Source organism: Tenrec ecaudatus, chromosome 5 (genome assembly GCF_050624435.1).
Source record: "Tenrec ecaudatus isolate mTenEca1 chromosome 5, mTenEca1.hap1, whole genome shotgun sequence".
Taxonomy (NCBI): domain Eukaryota; kingdom Metazoa; phylum Chordata; class Mammalia; order Afrosoricida; family Tenrecidae; genus Tenrec; species Tenrec ecaudatus.
Genome location: NC_134534.1, coordinates 165592054 through 165608010, shown reverse-complemented (window position 1 = coordinate 165608010; position 15957 = coordinate 165592054). Strand labels below are relative to the sequence as shown.

General features: G+C 36.5%; 1 protein-coding gene across 3 annotated transcripts in view; it reads left to right on the top strand.

The window, feature by feature from the left end:
* Window positions 1-15957, top strand: part of ACTR3B (actin related protein 3B) — a 106101-nt gene that overhangs the window by 24470 nt on the left and 65674 nt on the right. The window contains exons 2-4 of one of the 3 annotated variants that reach the window (XM_075550190.1): window positions 365-456; window positions 11541-11665; window positions 14781-14891. In XM_075550190.1, coding sequence (XP_075406305.1) covers window positions 14820-14891 — 72 coding nt within the window. In that variant the 5' untranslated portion in view covers window positions 365-456; window positions 11541-11665; window positions 14781-14819. Of the gene's footprint in view, window positions 1-364; window positions 478-11540; window positions 11666-14780; window positions 14892-15957 lie in introns of all 3 variants that reach the window. The other 2 variants (XM_075550189.1, XM_075550188.1) reach the window with 2 other exon arrangements.

Below are 15957 nucleotides of genomic sequence, written 5' to 3'. Positions count from 1 at the left end.
CACCTTCCCCTTCCCCTTCCCCTCCTGGTATTGCTACTTTCATTATTGGTCCTGAGGGGCTTATCTGTCCTGGATTCCTTGTGTTTCCAGCTCCTACCTGTACCTGTATACATGTTCTGGTCTAGCTGGATTTGTAAGGTAGTGGGGAGGAAGCATTAAAGAACTAGAGGAAAGTTGTATGTTTCATCGGTGTTATACTGCATCCTGATTGGCTCAACTCTTCCTTGTGACCCTTTTGTAAGGGATCTCCAATTGTCTACAGATGGGCTTTGGGTCTCCACTCTACACCTCCCCGCTCATTCACATTGATATGATTTTTTGTTTTGGGTCTTTGATGCCTGATACCTGATGCCACCGACACCAGGCTGGTGTGCTTCTTCCATGCGGACTTTGTTCAGCTTTCTTCACCACATTTGATTGTGCACCCATTTTGTCTTCAGTGATTGTGTCGGGAAGGTGAGCATCATGGAATGCCAGGTAATTAGAAAAAGTATTTTTGGATTGAGGGTGTATTTGAGTAGAAGCCCAATGTCCCTCTGCTACCTTGATACTTAACATAAATATATGTACATAGATCTAGTTCCCTATGATTATATATAAATATATTTACATATGTACATGCCTGTATTTAGACCTCTATAAATGCCCTTTCCCTCCTAGTTCCTTTTACTTTCCTCTTGCCCCATTATCATGTTCAGCCTTCATTCGGGTTTCATTCATTCCTCTTGGTTACATTGTCCTGATCAAGCCCTACCAGGCATCCTACACCCTCCTTGCCATTGATTTTAGATCAAGTGTTGTTCCCTTGTCCCTGGATTTGTTAACATCCACTTCTTTTTCTCCACCTCCCCCTCTCCCATGTCCCCTCCCCCCCACCCAACTGGATTATTTATCCTGCCTATCTTATCTAGAGAGACATGCAGAGACATTAAGAAGCACAAAAACAAAAACAAGATAGAGCTAAACAAAGCAATCACAAAAAATAGTTACGTAATTCAAATGAGATTCGATTTATTTATTATTCTCATCTAGCTTGTGTTTTTTTCTGTATTGGGCTCATTGTTAGAGCCATCCTGTCAGCCCTCACTGAGGGCCTTCATCTTTTTGCTGACTCGCTTCGCGTTGGTTTGCCAGGTATTCTACATTTCTTGGCACAGACAAGGGAACTTTATCAGAGTTTCATCTGTTGGAACTATCTGTGTTGGCATCTTATCATTTTGTAGTGCCTTATTTTCTGCCTGTGTCACTGATTCCTCTCGGTTATATTGCCCTTGATCAAGCCCTGCTAGGCATCCTATGCCCTCCTTGCCATCGATTTTAGATCACTGTTGTTTCCTTGTCCCTGGGCTTGTTAACCCCCACTTCCTTTCCCCTGCAGCTCTGACTTCTTTCTTCAGTACCATAAGTCGTGATCATGAAATGTTTGAATGGCAATCAGTTCTTTCTGGTACAGTCACTGTGTATTCCTTTCAATGTTGCTTCTCTTGGCTTGCGTTTTCTATAGTTCTTTCATTTGTGAAATGTTGAGCATGTTCTGAACATGTTCTTCGTTTCTTAGTTTTTTGATGCTAGGCTTTTGTACACTTTATTATAATACTGTGTCATCTTGAGCTGTGCTTTGAAATTTCCTGTTCAGCTCATTTCTTCCATTTGGTTTAGGTGTGCTGCATTAACGAGCAAGTCTCACAGTCTTTCTGACATCCTTTTTTGGTCTTTTCTTTCGTTCCTGCCCTGCTTTCAATAGGTATGATGTCCTTGATGTCATCTCTCACCTCATCTGGTCTCTTTGCCATTAGTGTTAAATGTATCAAGTCTATTAACTTGAGACTAACTTCAAATTCAGGTGATAAATACTTATGGTCATACTTAATTTTCTTAGCATTAACTTGAACTTGCACATGAGCAATTGATGGTTCCTTCTGGCTTGTTCTGTTAGTATTCAGCTTTCCCTTGGTCTCATTCCAGAGACATAGTTTATATTATTCTTGTGTATTTCATCTGGTGAGGCCCATGTTACCATTTATATTGTTGCAAAAGGGTATTTACAACGAATGTCAATGGTCTTGCAAAAATTCTCTTTCCATCATCATCACTATCCCCAAGACCATATTTTCCGACCACTGACAGGACTTTGTTCCAGTTTTGCCATTCCAGTGACCACTAGTTATCCATGCATCTTGATTGTTCTTGATTACCATGACTGTTCTTGAAATTGTATAGAATAATGCTCCTTGTTTATTGTTTTCTTTCCAAATATTTTCAGATATTTTAGTTCCTTTTCAAACTATTTTTAGAAAACCTTGTCTATATTTACAAAAAGTCTTGCTAATATTTTAATTTTATTTACATTCAACTTGTATATCAATTTGAGGGGAATCATAATTTATTATGATGAGCTTTCTAATCCACAAACATGGTTTGTTGTTACATTAAGTGATTTTTGATTTATCTCATTGGCATTTTGAGTGTTCATACAAAGGCTATGTGTTTTATTAGAATCGCACTGAAATATTTTATTTTGAGAGCATTTATAAATGATTCTATATTTTAATTTCTCATTTCTATTGTTTATTACTATTATATAGGCATCCAATAGATTTTTGTGTATTGAATTTATATCCTCTGCCTCAAAAAATTCAGTATTTGGGTTTTTTTTTGTAGACTTCATGAGATTTTTCTATGTAGACTATCAAATCACATGCAGAGAGGGATATTTTTATTCTTTCTATTGCTATTCTATATATGCTTTTAATTTATTTTTCTTGTTTTATTAATTTGAATAGAACTTAACTATATTGAATTTCAATGATGAGAACATTCTTACAGTAGTCCTTAATTTAGAGGAAGAACATTTAATATTTACCATTAATTAAGATGCTATTTGTAGTTTTTTACAAGTTTTATTGGTATATGTGAAGAGGTACACCCCAAAACACTGGAATTCCCCTCCCTCCCAAAGCTATGTATTTTAATTTTTTTTACAAAACAACCTTATCACCTTCAAGGTACTCTCCGTTAAACTCAATATATTTGTCAAATTTATGATTCCATTCTTAGAACCATTTTTGAAATTCATCTGTTTGGATGGATGACAGCACCTCCCTTGTTTTTTCTTCACCTTTTCTACATAGTCACTAAGATGGTTGCGTGAGCAGGTACATTGTCTTGGTGGCAAAACCAGTCCTCTGTTTGCCCCAAATCAGGCCTTTTTTTTTTTTTTACACACTGTTACACTATCTTTTCGGAATCTCTAAATAGAAAGTTTGATTAACAGTCTGACCTGGTGGAACAAACTCCAATTGCACTGCAAATTGACATCTTCGTCCCTTTGGGAAGTTGACGGACATCTAGAATGAGGTTTGTCATCAGTCGACACTTTACCTTTTTTGAAATGAGAAAACCACTCGTACACTTGAGTTTTTCCCATACACTGCCCTTGTAAGCAGTGTTAAACATCACAACAGTTTCTGTGGCATTTTTCCTGAGCAGAAAAAAAAAATTCTACAACCACACACTGTTTTCTTAAATCAGCCATCACAAAAAACAAGATTTGAGCAAACTGTTTCCATGAAAAAATTCACTGTGACCAGAGAGAACCTTCCCAGGCAATGCCACTGGGTACACTAACTGAGTTGCTCAATGCTGGTTTTTTGGGAAAAAGGCATACTACAAAAGGCCCACCCCACCCAGTGCAATTCTGTTTTTTGGAGGGTACCCCCTCGTAATCCACATATCATGCAATTCAATAATTCAGTCATATCAAGAAGCATTGTAAAATCATCACTACAATACATTTTAGAACATTTTCTTCTTTCTGGTACTTCTTGATATTACCTCCCCATTTCTCCCCAGCTTCCCTTGCCATACCCCCAAGAATCCGTTAATCCAGTTATTGTCTCTATAGATGTAGCTACCTATCTTATATTTCACATAATAAATTACATATAAAAACAAATAAACAAAACAGCTAACAACCATAACAAAATAAAATAGAGAAAAACCTCAAATGGAAAAAAGCAGTAACTATTAAAAACTAGAACTGAAGACAGCTATATCAAGAGTATTGAACTGTCAGTAGGCTTATAAACATTGCTTTAGTACATCAGAGTTCTACTTGCTGTATTAAGATATGTATTATTCTAGCAGACCTGTCATGGACATTGCCAATGAGTATTATTGCAAATTTTGCTTGAAAACCAACTCTCATTGTTTGTATAAATAGTATCCAGCCTCATAAGGATTTATTCTGTATAGTAGAATAATGCAAGTATTGTGATATGTAGTTAGCATACATTGGTCCAATGTCCCTCCCTCAGCAGTGTCTTGAAAATTAGTACTTAGGGAAATAAAAAAGAAGAGAAAATTAATACTGGGGGCTAATCAATAACACTATTCATGAAAGATCCTTATGTTCTAGGGAGATGATTGATAAATTCTCCACCATAAATTAGCAAGGAGGTCTCTAAGGGAAGCCAAAGACAGATAAAAAACTTAAATCCAGGAATGGATTTTGGAGTCGCACTAAATCTTAGCACCAGTTTAAGAATAATTAGTTCTTACAACATGGTCCTGCTCAATAGGCACCCTCTTGAAGGAAACACAGAAGATATGGGTGCTCTAGCAAAGTGTGGTGATGAAATCAGATGGTGCCCGGCTGTCAGCTAGTATAGCATCGGGGGTCTTAAAGGCTTGTTTCCAAGCAGCCATCTGGGTGAGACGTCAAATAATTCCACATGGAAGAAGCACACCAACATTTGTGACCCAAGGATTGTAAATTACATAATCCAAAGCCGAAGGAGGGAATAGTATCAGAGCTTAATTGTGAGATTCTGGTGTGTAGAAAGAAGGCTATGGATAAGAGTAGAAGCCCAAGATACATTTGTGAGATCTACACAGGAGATAAGCCTCTGGTGATTTCCCTTTATCCACAATTGAAGAATGGAAATAAACTGATTACTAAACAGAGAGTATTGGAACTATTACAGTAGATGATCAAAATGACAAATCTCACCTCAACAGTTACAACCTTGTCACTTGATCCCCCCTCTAATATACTGGATTTCAATACTTTTCGTGTTTTTGTTCTTTCATTTTGGGCCTTATCTGTGATGTATTTTGTCATTGTGGGTAGCCCTCTTGAATTGTTATGTGTTTTTCTGGTTTTCAGTCTATAAACCCCAGGATTGATGAATTTACAGAGACAACAAGTAGAATAAGAGTTCCTGAGGGGTACAGTGGAGGAGGGGGCTGCAAAGAAGAGCTGATACCAAGGAACTCAAGAAGGGAGAAAATGTTTTTAAACCAATTGTAGTAGCAATTATACAATACTACTTGATGTGATTGCGCTAAGGGAGAGTATGATAATTGTACGAGCTCTAAGTAAAATGGTTTGGAAAACAAACAAAAAAAACTAGAAGATATTTAAAATGATTCAAAAGGGAGATCAAATGATAAGGTGTTAAATTTTAACCTAACTATGTCCACTCTCCAATGCACTTTGCATGATAACAAGGCTATTCACATCTATGATCTGTGTTCAGAGGGGATTTATCAGAGACTTAATCTACATGTATTTCCCCTTCACTGGTTTTTAACTGACACTTTTAAATAGGCCAAAAGGGAGATCAAATGAGACACTACTTTTTTAACCTAACTATTGTAATCATCTCCACAGTGCTCTCAGTCGATAACAAGACAGTTCACATCCTTCAACTCTGTAGGGTCAGAGGGTCTTCACTGCAGATTTAATCTGTGTGGACCCTGCAAATGAAGTTTGGGCATCAGCTGTCATCCACAGCCTTCTGTTCACAATTCACTTAAGTTCTGATACCATTTCGTCCCTCGGTTTGGATTATATTACTTACAGTCCTTGGATCCTACAGGCTGGTGTGCTTCTTCCATGTGGTAGAATTTGACTCTATTTGGAGACTTTTAATGACCGTTTTTATTTTAAAATGTATATTGAACCTTGTTAAAGCATTTTTTGCGTTTCTTGATAAGATCATGATTTTTCTTCTTTAGTTTATTACTATGGTGGATTATATTGATTAGTTTCTTAATATGAATGATACCCTACTTCAGCAGTCTGAACCTTGTGGGTTGGGACCCCTTTGGAGGTTGAAAGACCCTTTCACAGGGGTCACTTGATTCATAACAGTAGCAAAATAACAGTTATGAAGTAGCAATGAAAATGATTTTATGGTTGGGGGTGGTCACCACAACATGAGGAACTGTATTAAAGGGTCGCCAGCATCAGGAAGGTTGAGAATCACTGCCTTACTTCATTGTGGTGTATAATCTTTTTCTACATTACTGAATTCTGTTTGTTACTGTTTTGTTAAGAATCTATTTGTGGGGTATATTGTTTTAATTTTTTTATCTGGCTTTGACATCTAAAATTTGTTCTATTTCTGGGTTAGGGGAATAGGTTATATCCAGTTGGTATTAATTCCTCTTTAAATGTTTGATAGCCTTTTCCAGTGAAATCATCTGGTCCTGGAGATTTCTTTTTTTGAATATTAAAGTTGCAAAAGCAGTTTCCTTTATAATTGTAGGGTTATTCAAATTATCTAGTTTCTAACGGGAAAGTTGTGGTAGTTTTTCTTTTCTAATTTATCCATTTCATTTTTATTGTTAAATTTATTTACAGGAGTCTCATATTGCTTTATTTTCCTTATCTTTCAGGATCAATAGTGATATCCCTTATTTTATTTCTTTTTGTTTTTTTTAATTGGCAAAATGTAGAAGCAGGCTTTATTGGGAGGCTTGCGGGCGGATTCAGCAACTCAGGGGATTGAGCCTTTGAAACCGCCCCTTTATTTTATTTCTATTAGTAATTTTTCTCTTCCCCTATTTCCTTGTTTGTCTTGCTAGATATTTGTCAATTTATGATCTATAAGATTCAGCTTTTTGTTTAATCAATTTTATGATTTAAAAATTTAAATATTAGCTGCCAGTGTACTTATTATTTTCTTCCTTCCTTCTTACTCTAAGTTTATGTTTGTTCTTCTTTTTATAGGCCCCTGATGTGGGAGCTTAGATCGCTAGTTTGAGGCTTTTCCCTCTTTCCTTATGTGACATTAGTGTTACAAACTGGGCAAAGTCATAAGTTTTGATATGTTGTATTTTCATTTAGTTCAGTGTATTTTTTAATTTCCCTGAGATTTCTTCTTTGAATCATTGGCTATTTAGAAGTGTATTTAGTTTCTACTAACTAATCGGAGTTTTCCGATCATAGTAAGGTGACCAGATTTTAACATTGGTAAAGCGGGACACCAGCAGGACACCATTGATAAAACTCATATCCTGGTGAAATAGCCACATGGCAGCTGAAAACCTTATACCCTAGCTTATCGTGCATTCTTTCCAAAAATTAGGACTTTTTTAAGATGTGGGAAAATTTTTAAAAATTGGGACATCTGATCATCTTACATGATAGTTCTATTAATTGATTTTTAGGCTGAGGCCATTGTGGTCAGAGAACCCATGCTGTATGATATAAATTCTTTCATATCTTTTAAGGTGTATTTTATGGCCCAGTATATAATTTATCTTATTATAAGTTCTGTGGGTGCTCAGGAAAAAAATTATATATTTTTTGGTGGGATGATATATTGATAAAGATTATGTGCTGGCATTGCTGAATTCTGAATTCTTGTTAGGTTTCTGTCTAGTTCTATAGTTGCTGAGAGAAGAGTGTTGAAACATCCAACCATTATACAGATTTGTCGATTCTATCATTTTTGCTTAACATTTTCTACAACTCTCTTTGGTGCTTATGTATTTAGGATTGTATGTTTTACTCACTGGTTGATACTCTCTGTTCCTGCTAATTTTCTTTGTTCTGAAGTCTATGTATTGTCCCAGAGATAGTTTCTACATAAGCTACCAATTTACACAGGCATTTATCTTTATCCAAAAGGCGGCATTCCATTAACACATTTGTACATCTTGCTTTTTCCACATCTATCTTAGCAATCATTTGACATTAATATATTAAGAATTACCTTTTTAATATTCATGATGTTCTACTCTGTGGACATGCTATAATACAAAGGGGCTTCACATGCTTAGTGGAATATTTCCATATCTTTTAATTCCAGTTTTCACGAACATGTGAAGCTTCTTTGTATATGTAACTAGTTGGGATATTTAAATATTGTTTCTATATTATATAATGTTTTTATTTTGTTTTCTATCTTAAAGCCTACTGTACATTTCATGCTTTCTCTGCTTACATCTATATCAAAGTTCTGTGGTGTGCTGGAAATAATTTCTGGGGCGACATAGATCATTATATATTGATGTTTACTCACTAATATTTCTCTATCACACACATAGGATTGTTTGGATCAAACCTTGGTTTCTATAGATATAGAAAATATTTTAATATCAAGTTCTACATATCTACTTTCTTTCATGGATTTAGTGACTTCCTATGTAATAGTTAAAAGAATTGTACTTCACATTGTTGTTTTCAAAGTAGTTATCTTAAAGGGCCACAGAACACATATCTTTATGGTTTGGAATCAGAGTGCTTTGATTTACCCTTCTTGGGGGGGATAAAATTACTTCATTTTAACTTAAACTTGCATGTTAGTTTCTTAATAAGATTTTCGCTTTTTTTGTAAGACAGTTGTTTTCTCTCATTTTAATTTTTATTATTTTGATTAAATGTCTTACTTTAATTCTTGCTACACTCGAGAGATGGCATGGTAAAATATTTTTATTTCGTTTTTTTCTCTTCAGTCTTTTATTTTGACATGGCGGTTTAATTTCAAATTCATACATAATTAAGTTTGATCTTGCCCAGAGAATACCATCTGTCTTTGCACTGTAATATTGTGTTAGGGGTTTTGAAGTTTGCTGCAAACCATCATGCCTGCAAGCCCTTGGGGAACCTTTACTTGTGCATCAGAATTCTGTCAGTGCTGTCTTGAATGGGGTACTCACTTTTCAGAGGTGGTTTTTCATTCATTTCTGTGATTACTTTAGTTACCACCCATCAGACCATTCCAGCTTTTCTGAGCCTTGTGGTTCCAGACTACTCTCTACTGCTGGTTCTAGACTCAAGGCTCAGTTCTCAGAGAACCTCTTTACGACTGTCTTTGGTCTGGCAGAAATCTGACACTTTAATAACTTGAAAGTTCCGAGAATTTAAACTTGGCAGGGAGTTGAACTGAGAAAAAGTAGTGAGCAGAGCGATCTCTGCCCTGGTTTGTTTTCTTTTTATGCTGTGGCTTCAGGCCATTCCTTCAAGATGCTTTTCTGAGAAAAAGGCTTTTACATTTATAGTTATAACTTTGTTATAATAAAGAAAAGCTACTTTAAAAATAATTGAATATTTTTGTTTTGGAAAAAATTTCAAGGTAAATTTACATCAAATTAATAGTGTTCTGTGTGAGAAAATTCTGCAACATGTTTTACTTGGATAGCTTTTCATTTGGAGGCAATGCACTAAGGGCAAATGAATTTGAGAGGTAAAATAAGATCATAAAAAGTACAGTATTTAATTTTAGTTTGTTTCTATGGATTTTCCCCCCATAGTCCTAGTACAAGAGGACTTTAAAAAGTTTGTGAAAAAAGTCCATGATCATTTAATTCCATTTTCCATATACCTTTGAAGCTCCCTGGTATCTTGGTAGAAGAAGGCAAAATTTCCATGCAGTTTTACTTCCCGGGGTAACCAGTGTTAACCTTTGGCTAATCATTTTACTTTTCAGAGTATACATTAAACTCACATTTCTTTCTTCAGATTTATCAAAGTAGAGGCAAACCGCATATTTGTTCTGAAAGTACTTAGTTGCGTATCTGTGGGTTTTTTATAATCTAATTCACTATTCTTCTATTTTAAGTCTACTAACTTCCCCTCCATTAGTTACTGTTACCGTTAGTTCTGTAAAGAGTATTCTTTGTGTGCACCCACATGTACACATACCTACATTTATTTAATCTGATATTTAATGATTTTTTTTAGAAGTGAAGTTCCTAAGATGAGCACATCTTTATGATAGATTATACATAGTTCCCAGGTGCTGTCAAGAATGGTTTTATCTAAGTATCTTTTAATTGTTCAGGTCACAGATTTTTATTTAAAAAACTAGGACACAGACATTATTTTTTTGAATTACTATCCCCTCCTCTCTTTAGTTTTGTTCCCTTTTAGATTTAAAAATTTGAAACCTATAGATCAGTGGTTCTCAACCTTCCTAATGCCACGACTTTAATACAGTTCTTCATGTAGTTGTACCCCGTAACCATAAAATTATTTTCTTTGCTACTTCATAACTTGTAATTTTGCTACTGTTATGAATTGGGTGACACCTGTGAAAGGGTCGTTAGACCCCCCCAAAGGGGTCGCGACCCACAGATTGAGAGCTGCTGCTCTAGATATATAGACATTTACTTTTTATCTGGAGACATTTTCTAGATGAAACTGTGAAATTTATAAATAAGTACCAACTCGAATTACATTGGGTGGAGTGGAACTTTCGGAGTATGCGTCCCTGGGCAAGCATGGAGCAACTGGCTCTGAGTTAGTGCATTTAGTGGCATCACCTGGGAAGGTTCTCTTTGGTCATAGTGAATTATTTCATAAAAGTCGTTTTCTCATTTTTTGTGATGGCCAATTTAAGAAAACAGTGTGCGACTGAAATTTTGTTTCCTGCATGGGAAAAATGCCATAGAAACTGTTGTGATGCTGAACACAGCTTACAAAGCTAGAGCTATGGGAAAAATCTCTAGTGTATGAGTGGTTTTCTCATTTAAAAAAATTTATAAATAAGTGCCCAACTAGAAATGCCAATTGATGGCAAGCCTTGTTCTGGACATCCATCAGCTTTCTGAAGGACAAAAATGTGGACTCATAGTGCATTAGGAGTTAGTTCCACCAGGTCAGACTATTAATCAAACTTGTATGACAAAAAATGTCTGATTTCGGGCAGATAGGGAATTGATTTTGCTACCATGAGAGTGGACCTGCTCATGCAGCTATCTCAATGTGCCAGTTTTAGGCAAAAAACAGCATGCCTCTCGTGCTCCACCCACCTTACTCAGGTACCTGACCTCACTTCGACTTCTTTCTGCTTCTTTGAATGAAGAGGGACATGAAGGCAGCAACTTGAAGACATAGAAGGTAAAGAAAAAAAATGGAGGTGCTGTCAGCCATCCAAATAGATGAGATTTGACAAATGTATCAGTTGTAATGGAGAGTGCTTTTAAGGTGGTTAGGTTGCTTTGTAAAAAAGATTTAAATACATAGCTTTGAAAAATAATTCCATTTTTTGGGTACCCTTTGCAGATCCTCTGTCATCATCAAAAACAGGCCAGCTAAATTGTTTTATGCCATACTGAAGATAATATTAGACTTATTTCTCTGTTATTTTATGCACGTATTGATAATATATATTCTGGGGCTACCCTCCTATCCCAGATAAAATTCTAACATTGAAGATTTACTTGTGATACACAGGGATTATAGTATTCTTTCTTGATTATTCATTTAAGTATGGATGATGATACATCTCTGTGTTCTTTTTAAGGTATTGCCATCAGAGAGTCAGCAAAAGTTGTTGACCAAGCTCAAAGGAGGGTATTAAGGGGAGTTGATGACCTTGACTTTTTCATAGGAGATGAAGCCATAGATAAGCCTACATATGCTACAAAGGTAAGCTTCTGCTCCCAAATTGTTCCTTATAAGTGTATATCAGGAATAGAGCAGTGGAATAATGTAAAGTGACACATTACCTAGGAATTTTATTTGTGAATTATGGGATGTATTTTTCATCTTATGATTGAGTAAAGGGTTTTGTTGTTGCTTCTGAGCAGAAGTCTTTCAATTTTAGGAATATGAATTAACCAAGTCCCAGGATGCATAATGGATTCAGGGACTGCTGGGTTGTATAGAAAAGCAAGGCCTACTACTATGGAAAATGGCAGACTGAATGATTAACCTGTCATATATGGAAAATTGAAGCCTAATTAACTGAACAGAAAGGTTGTAGTTTTTAAACTAGGTATTCGTTCTTAAGAAGAAAAAATAAAGAATGAAACTTACATGAGCATATGTACCTTCCCCACTGGATTTAACTACTAAAGATATATTAAAGGTTGCTACTGTAAGATTCTGTTGTCAGATTCTAACTAGCTAGTGCTTAACTCCTGTTGGATAAATGCCCTTTTTCATCATGTTTAACTTGTACAGTTTTTAGTAGCAATCTTGGCAAGGCTTATTGGACTGCTTGAACAGACACCTTCATTCCCTCTGCTGTCTCTGATCACATACTCTGATTGCTCCCCAGGTTTGCAGTTTTCTCCTAGTATGTCTTCTCACCTTTAAGAATTTAGTTCAAGAGATATATCTCCTTTAGAAATCCTTTCTTCAATTTCCTTTCTGTTGCTAGACGTAGACCTCGTTTCTTCTTTCTTTGTGTATGCCTTATACTTGATTTTATGATACTTAAAAGTAATTTTAAAAATTGTTATGGTATCCATTCACTTCTCTCTTGAGTAAATTCTTTCCGTTGTTAGAATCTGGTTTCATTATACCCTTTCCTCACAGCACCTCATTGTATTTCCATCAGCAAACTAACAAAGACAGCTACTGCCACTGAGTTGCTTCTGACTCACAGCAACCCTCTGTGTAGTTTCTGAGGCTGTAACTCTCTATGGAAGCGGATAACCTTTTCCTTCTCCCGTGGAGCAGCTGATGGGACTAAAGCACCAACTTTACAAGATGCAGTTTAACAACAACACCCCATCATTATGATTTTATTTCATTGCCTGTTTCATTTATTTTTGTGCAATATAAGCTTTTCTGTTCCTGATTGATGAGTTTTGATCCATTGTATTTATCCTAATTACCATTGTATTAAGTTTTATATTTGCCATATTATTTAATGTTTTCTACTTAATGTTTTATAGGGCCCCTAAGAGTCAAAATTGATTCAATAGCACTGAATTTGGTATTGCCTTTCCAATCCAGGGTACTCATCTCCCAGTCCCGATATCAGATAACATTTTGTTGCGATCTTAGGATTTTCATTGGCAATTTTTTTGGACATAGATTATCTGATATTGGGACTGGCAGAAGAGCGACTCTATAGGACAGGGTAGAATTACCCTTGTGGGTTTTCTTAGACTGTAACTTTAAAAAAAAATCATTTTATTGGGGGCTCGTACAACTCTTATCACAATCCATACATCCATCTGTTGTGTCAAGCCCATTTGTACATTTGTTGCCATCATCATTCTCAAAAAATATTTGCTTTCTACGTGAGCCCTTGATATCAGCTCCTTCCCATTTTTATAATTTAATTTTAACTATCTCATTTTATGTGTAATGAAACTGCACCACTGGGATTAAGTAATTTGTTTAAGATTACACAGCTAATAAGTGGCAGAACTGAGTTTCAAATTTAGGCCATCTGGCTCCAGATTCTATAGTCTTATTAGCTTCTTTTTGAATTATTTTCATTGCTACAGTGTTAAAGCATGTTATTTATTCTTCATTGATGAACTGGCCCTGTATCGTACTTTTATATACATTATATAACATGGTACAGTATAGTCTCATTCAGGATCAGTCATTCCATTCTTTTTCTTTTTTAATCATTTTATTGGGGGCTCATACAATTCTTATCACCATCCATCCATCCATTGTGTCAAGCACATTTGTACATTTGTTGCCATCATCATTCTCAAAACATTTGCTTTCTACTTGAGCCTTTGGTATCAGCTCCTCATTTTCCCCTTCTTTTCCCCTCCCTCCCCACTCCCCCCTCCCTCAAGAGCCCTTGATGATTTAAAAATTATTATTTTGTCATATCTTACACTCTCCTATGTCTCCCTTCACCCTCTTTTCTGTTGTCCCTCCCCAGGGAGGAGGTTATATGTAGATCCTTGTAATCGGTTCCCACTTTCGACACCACCTTCTCTCCACCCTCCCAGTATTGCCACTCTCGTCACTGGTCCTGAAGGGGTCATCTGTCCTGAATTCCCTGTGTTTTCAGTTCCTAGCTGTACCAGTGTACATCCTCTGGTCTAGCTGGATTTGTAAGGTAGAATTGGGATCATGATAGTGGGGCGGTGGGGAGCAAGCATATGAGAACTAGAGGAAAGTTGCATGTTTCATTGTTGCTACACTGCATCCTGACTGGCTCGTCTCCTCCCCGCGACCCTTCTGTAAGGGGATGTCCACTTGCCTACAGATGGGTCTTGGGTCCCCAATCTGCACTCCCCCTCATTCACAATGATAAGATTTTTGTTCTTTGATGTCTGATACCTGATCCCTTCGACACCTCGTGATCACACAGGCTGGTGTGCTTCTTCCATGTGGGCTTGGCTGCTTCTCAGTTAGATGGCCGCCTGTTTACCTTCAAGTCTTTAAGACCCTGTCCAGACGCTGCTGTATCTTTTGCTAGCTGGCATCAGCTTTCTTCACATTTGCTTATGCGCCCATTTGTCTTCAGCTGTCCTGTGGTGAAGGTGAGCATCGTGGTGCCATTCCATTCTTAAGGTGATTCTTCCTACTTGATGCAGTTGGAATAGAATATAAATAATAATATATATAAATTGTATACGGATAATAAAATATTAATATTTTAAAAGACATTAATCTATTTTAAAAGCGTGCCTGTTATATATTACATGAATAACATTGATTTCATGAAAAGAAGAATTTTGTTTTCCCAAAGCAGTCTTCTGTTCCCATCGTGTCCCCACTCTGTTCTGTTCCCACTCTGGTGGACTGAAGCTTAACCTTTTGCTTTCTATTGTCTTAGTGGCCAATTCGACACGGTATAATTGAAGATTGGGATCTTATGGAAAGGTTCATGGAGCAAGTGATTTTTAAATATCTTCGAGCAGAACCTGAGGATCATTACTTTTTAATGGTGAGTAGTAACTGGGGTTAAGGAATATATTAAAGCTTTCTACAGAGAGATTATCTTGTCAAATTGTATCGAACTAGTGCTTAAACTCATTTTAGATAAATGTCCTTTTTACCATGTGTAGTTTTCAGTGGCAATCTTGCCAAGGCTTATTGAAATTCTCGGGACAGACACCTCCACTCCTTCTGCTGTCTCTGATCATATACTTTGCTTTCCCGCCCAGGTTTGCAGTTTTCTCCTGACATGTCTTCTTGCTTTCAGGGATGTAGTTTAAGAGCTATATTTCCTTTAGACTTCTTAATTTCATCTCCTTTCATCACTAGGAGGTTTACATTCAGCATTTCATAAACATTTTGCTCCACATCATCCATTGCAATCCTTTCAGTGTACCATCACGCCTTCCACTTCCTCCCGGGTTTCCTGTTTCCATTGCTCCTCCTTGTTTAACCCTGATGCGCCTTGCCAGAGCTCTCAACATCATTGCTTTTCCATATGTCTGCCTTCCAAGATAGAAGGAAGAGTCTTCTTAAACACCACTTTTAAAAAATGAAGTAATCCTTTCCCAGAAACCTTCTCAGTAGATTTCCTTCAGCTGCCCATGTCTAATCTGGTCACTAGTAAGGGGACGTTTTGAGCTACAAATCACAAGGTCAGCCATTCAAAATCACCAGCTCCTTGGGAGAAAAATGTGACTTTCTGTTGCTGTAAAGAATTACAGTCTTGGAAACCCACAGGGACAGTTCTTTTCTATCCTATAGGATCACTGTGAGTCTGAATCGACTCGACGACCGAGTTTTTAAACAGCTTTATTGGCACACAATCCACATAGCATACAATTCATCAGTTCATTTGCATCAAGATGAGTGCATAGTCATCACCATAATCAGTTTTAGGATGTTTCCTTCATTCTTGTACTCGTTGTTATTAGTTTCCTATTTCACACCAACCTTGCCATACCCCCACGGAAAGAATAATCTAGTTACTGTTACCATAGATTTACCTATCCTGGATTTCATATACAGGAAAATGTTAAATACACAAACAACTAACATCAATAGCAAAGTAAGAC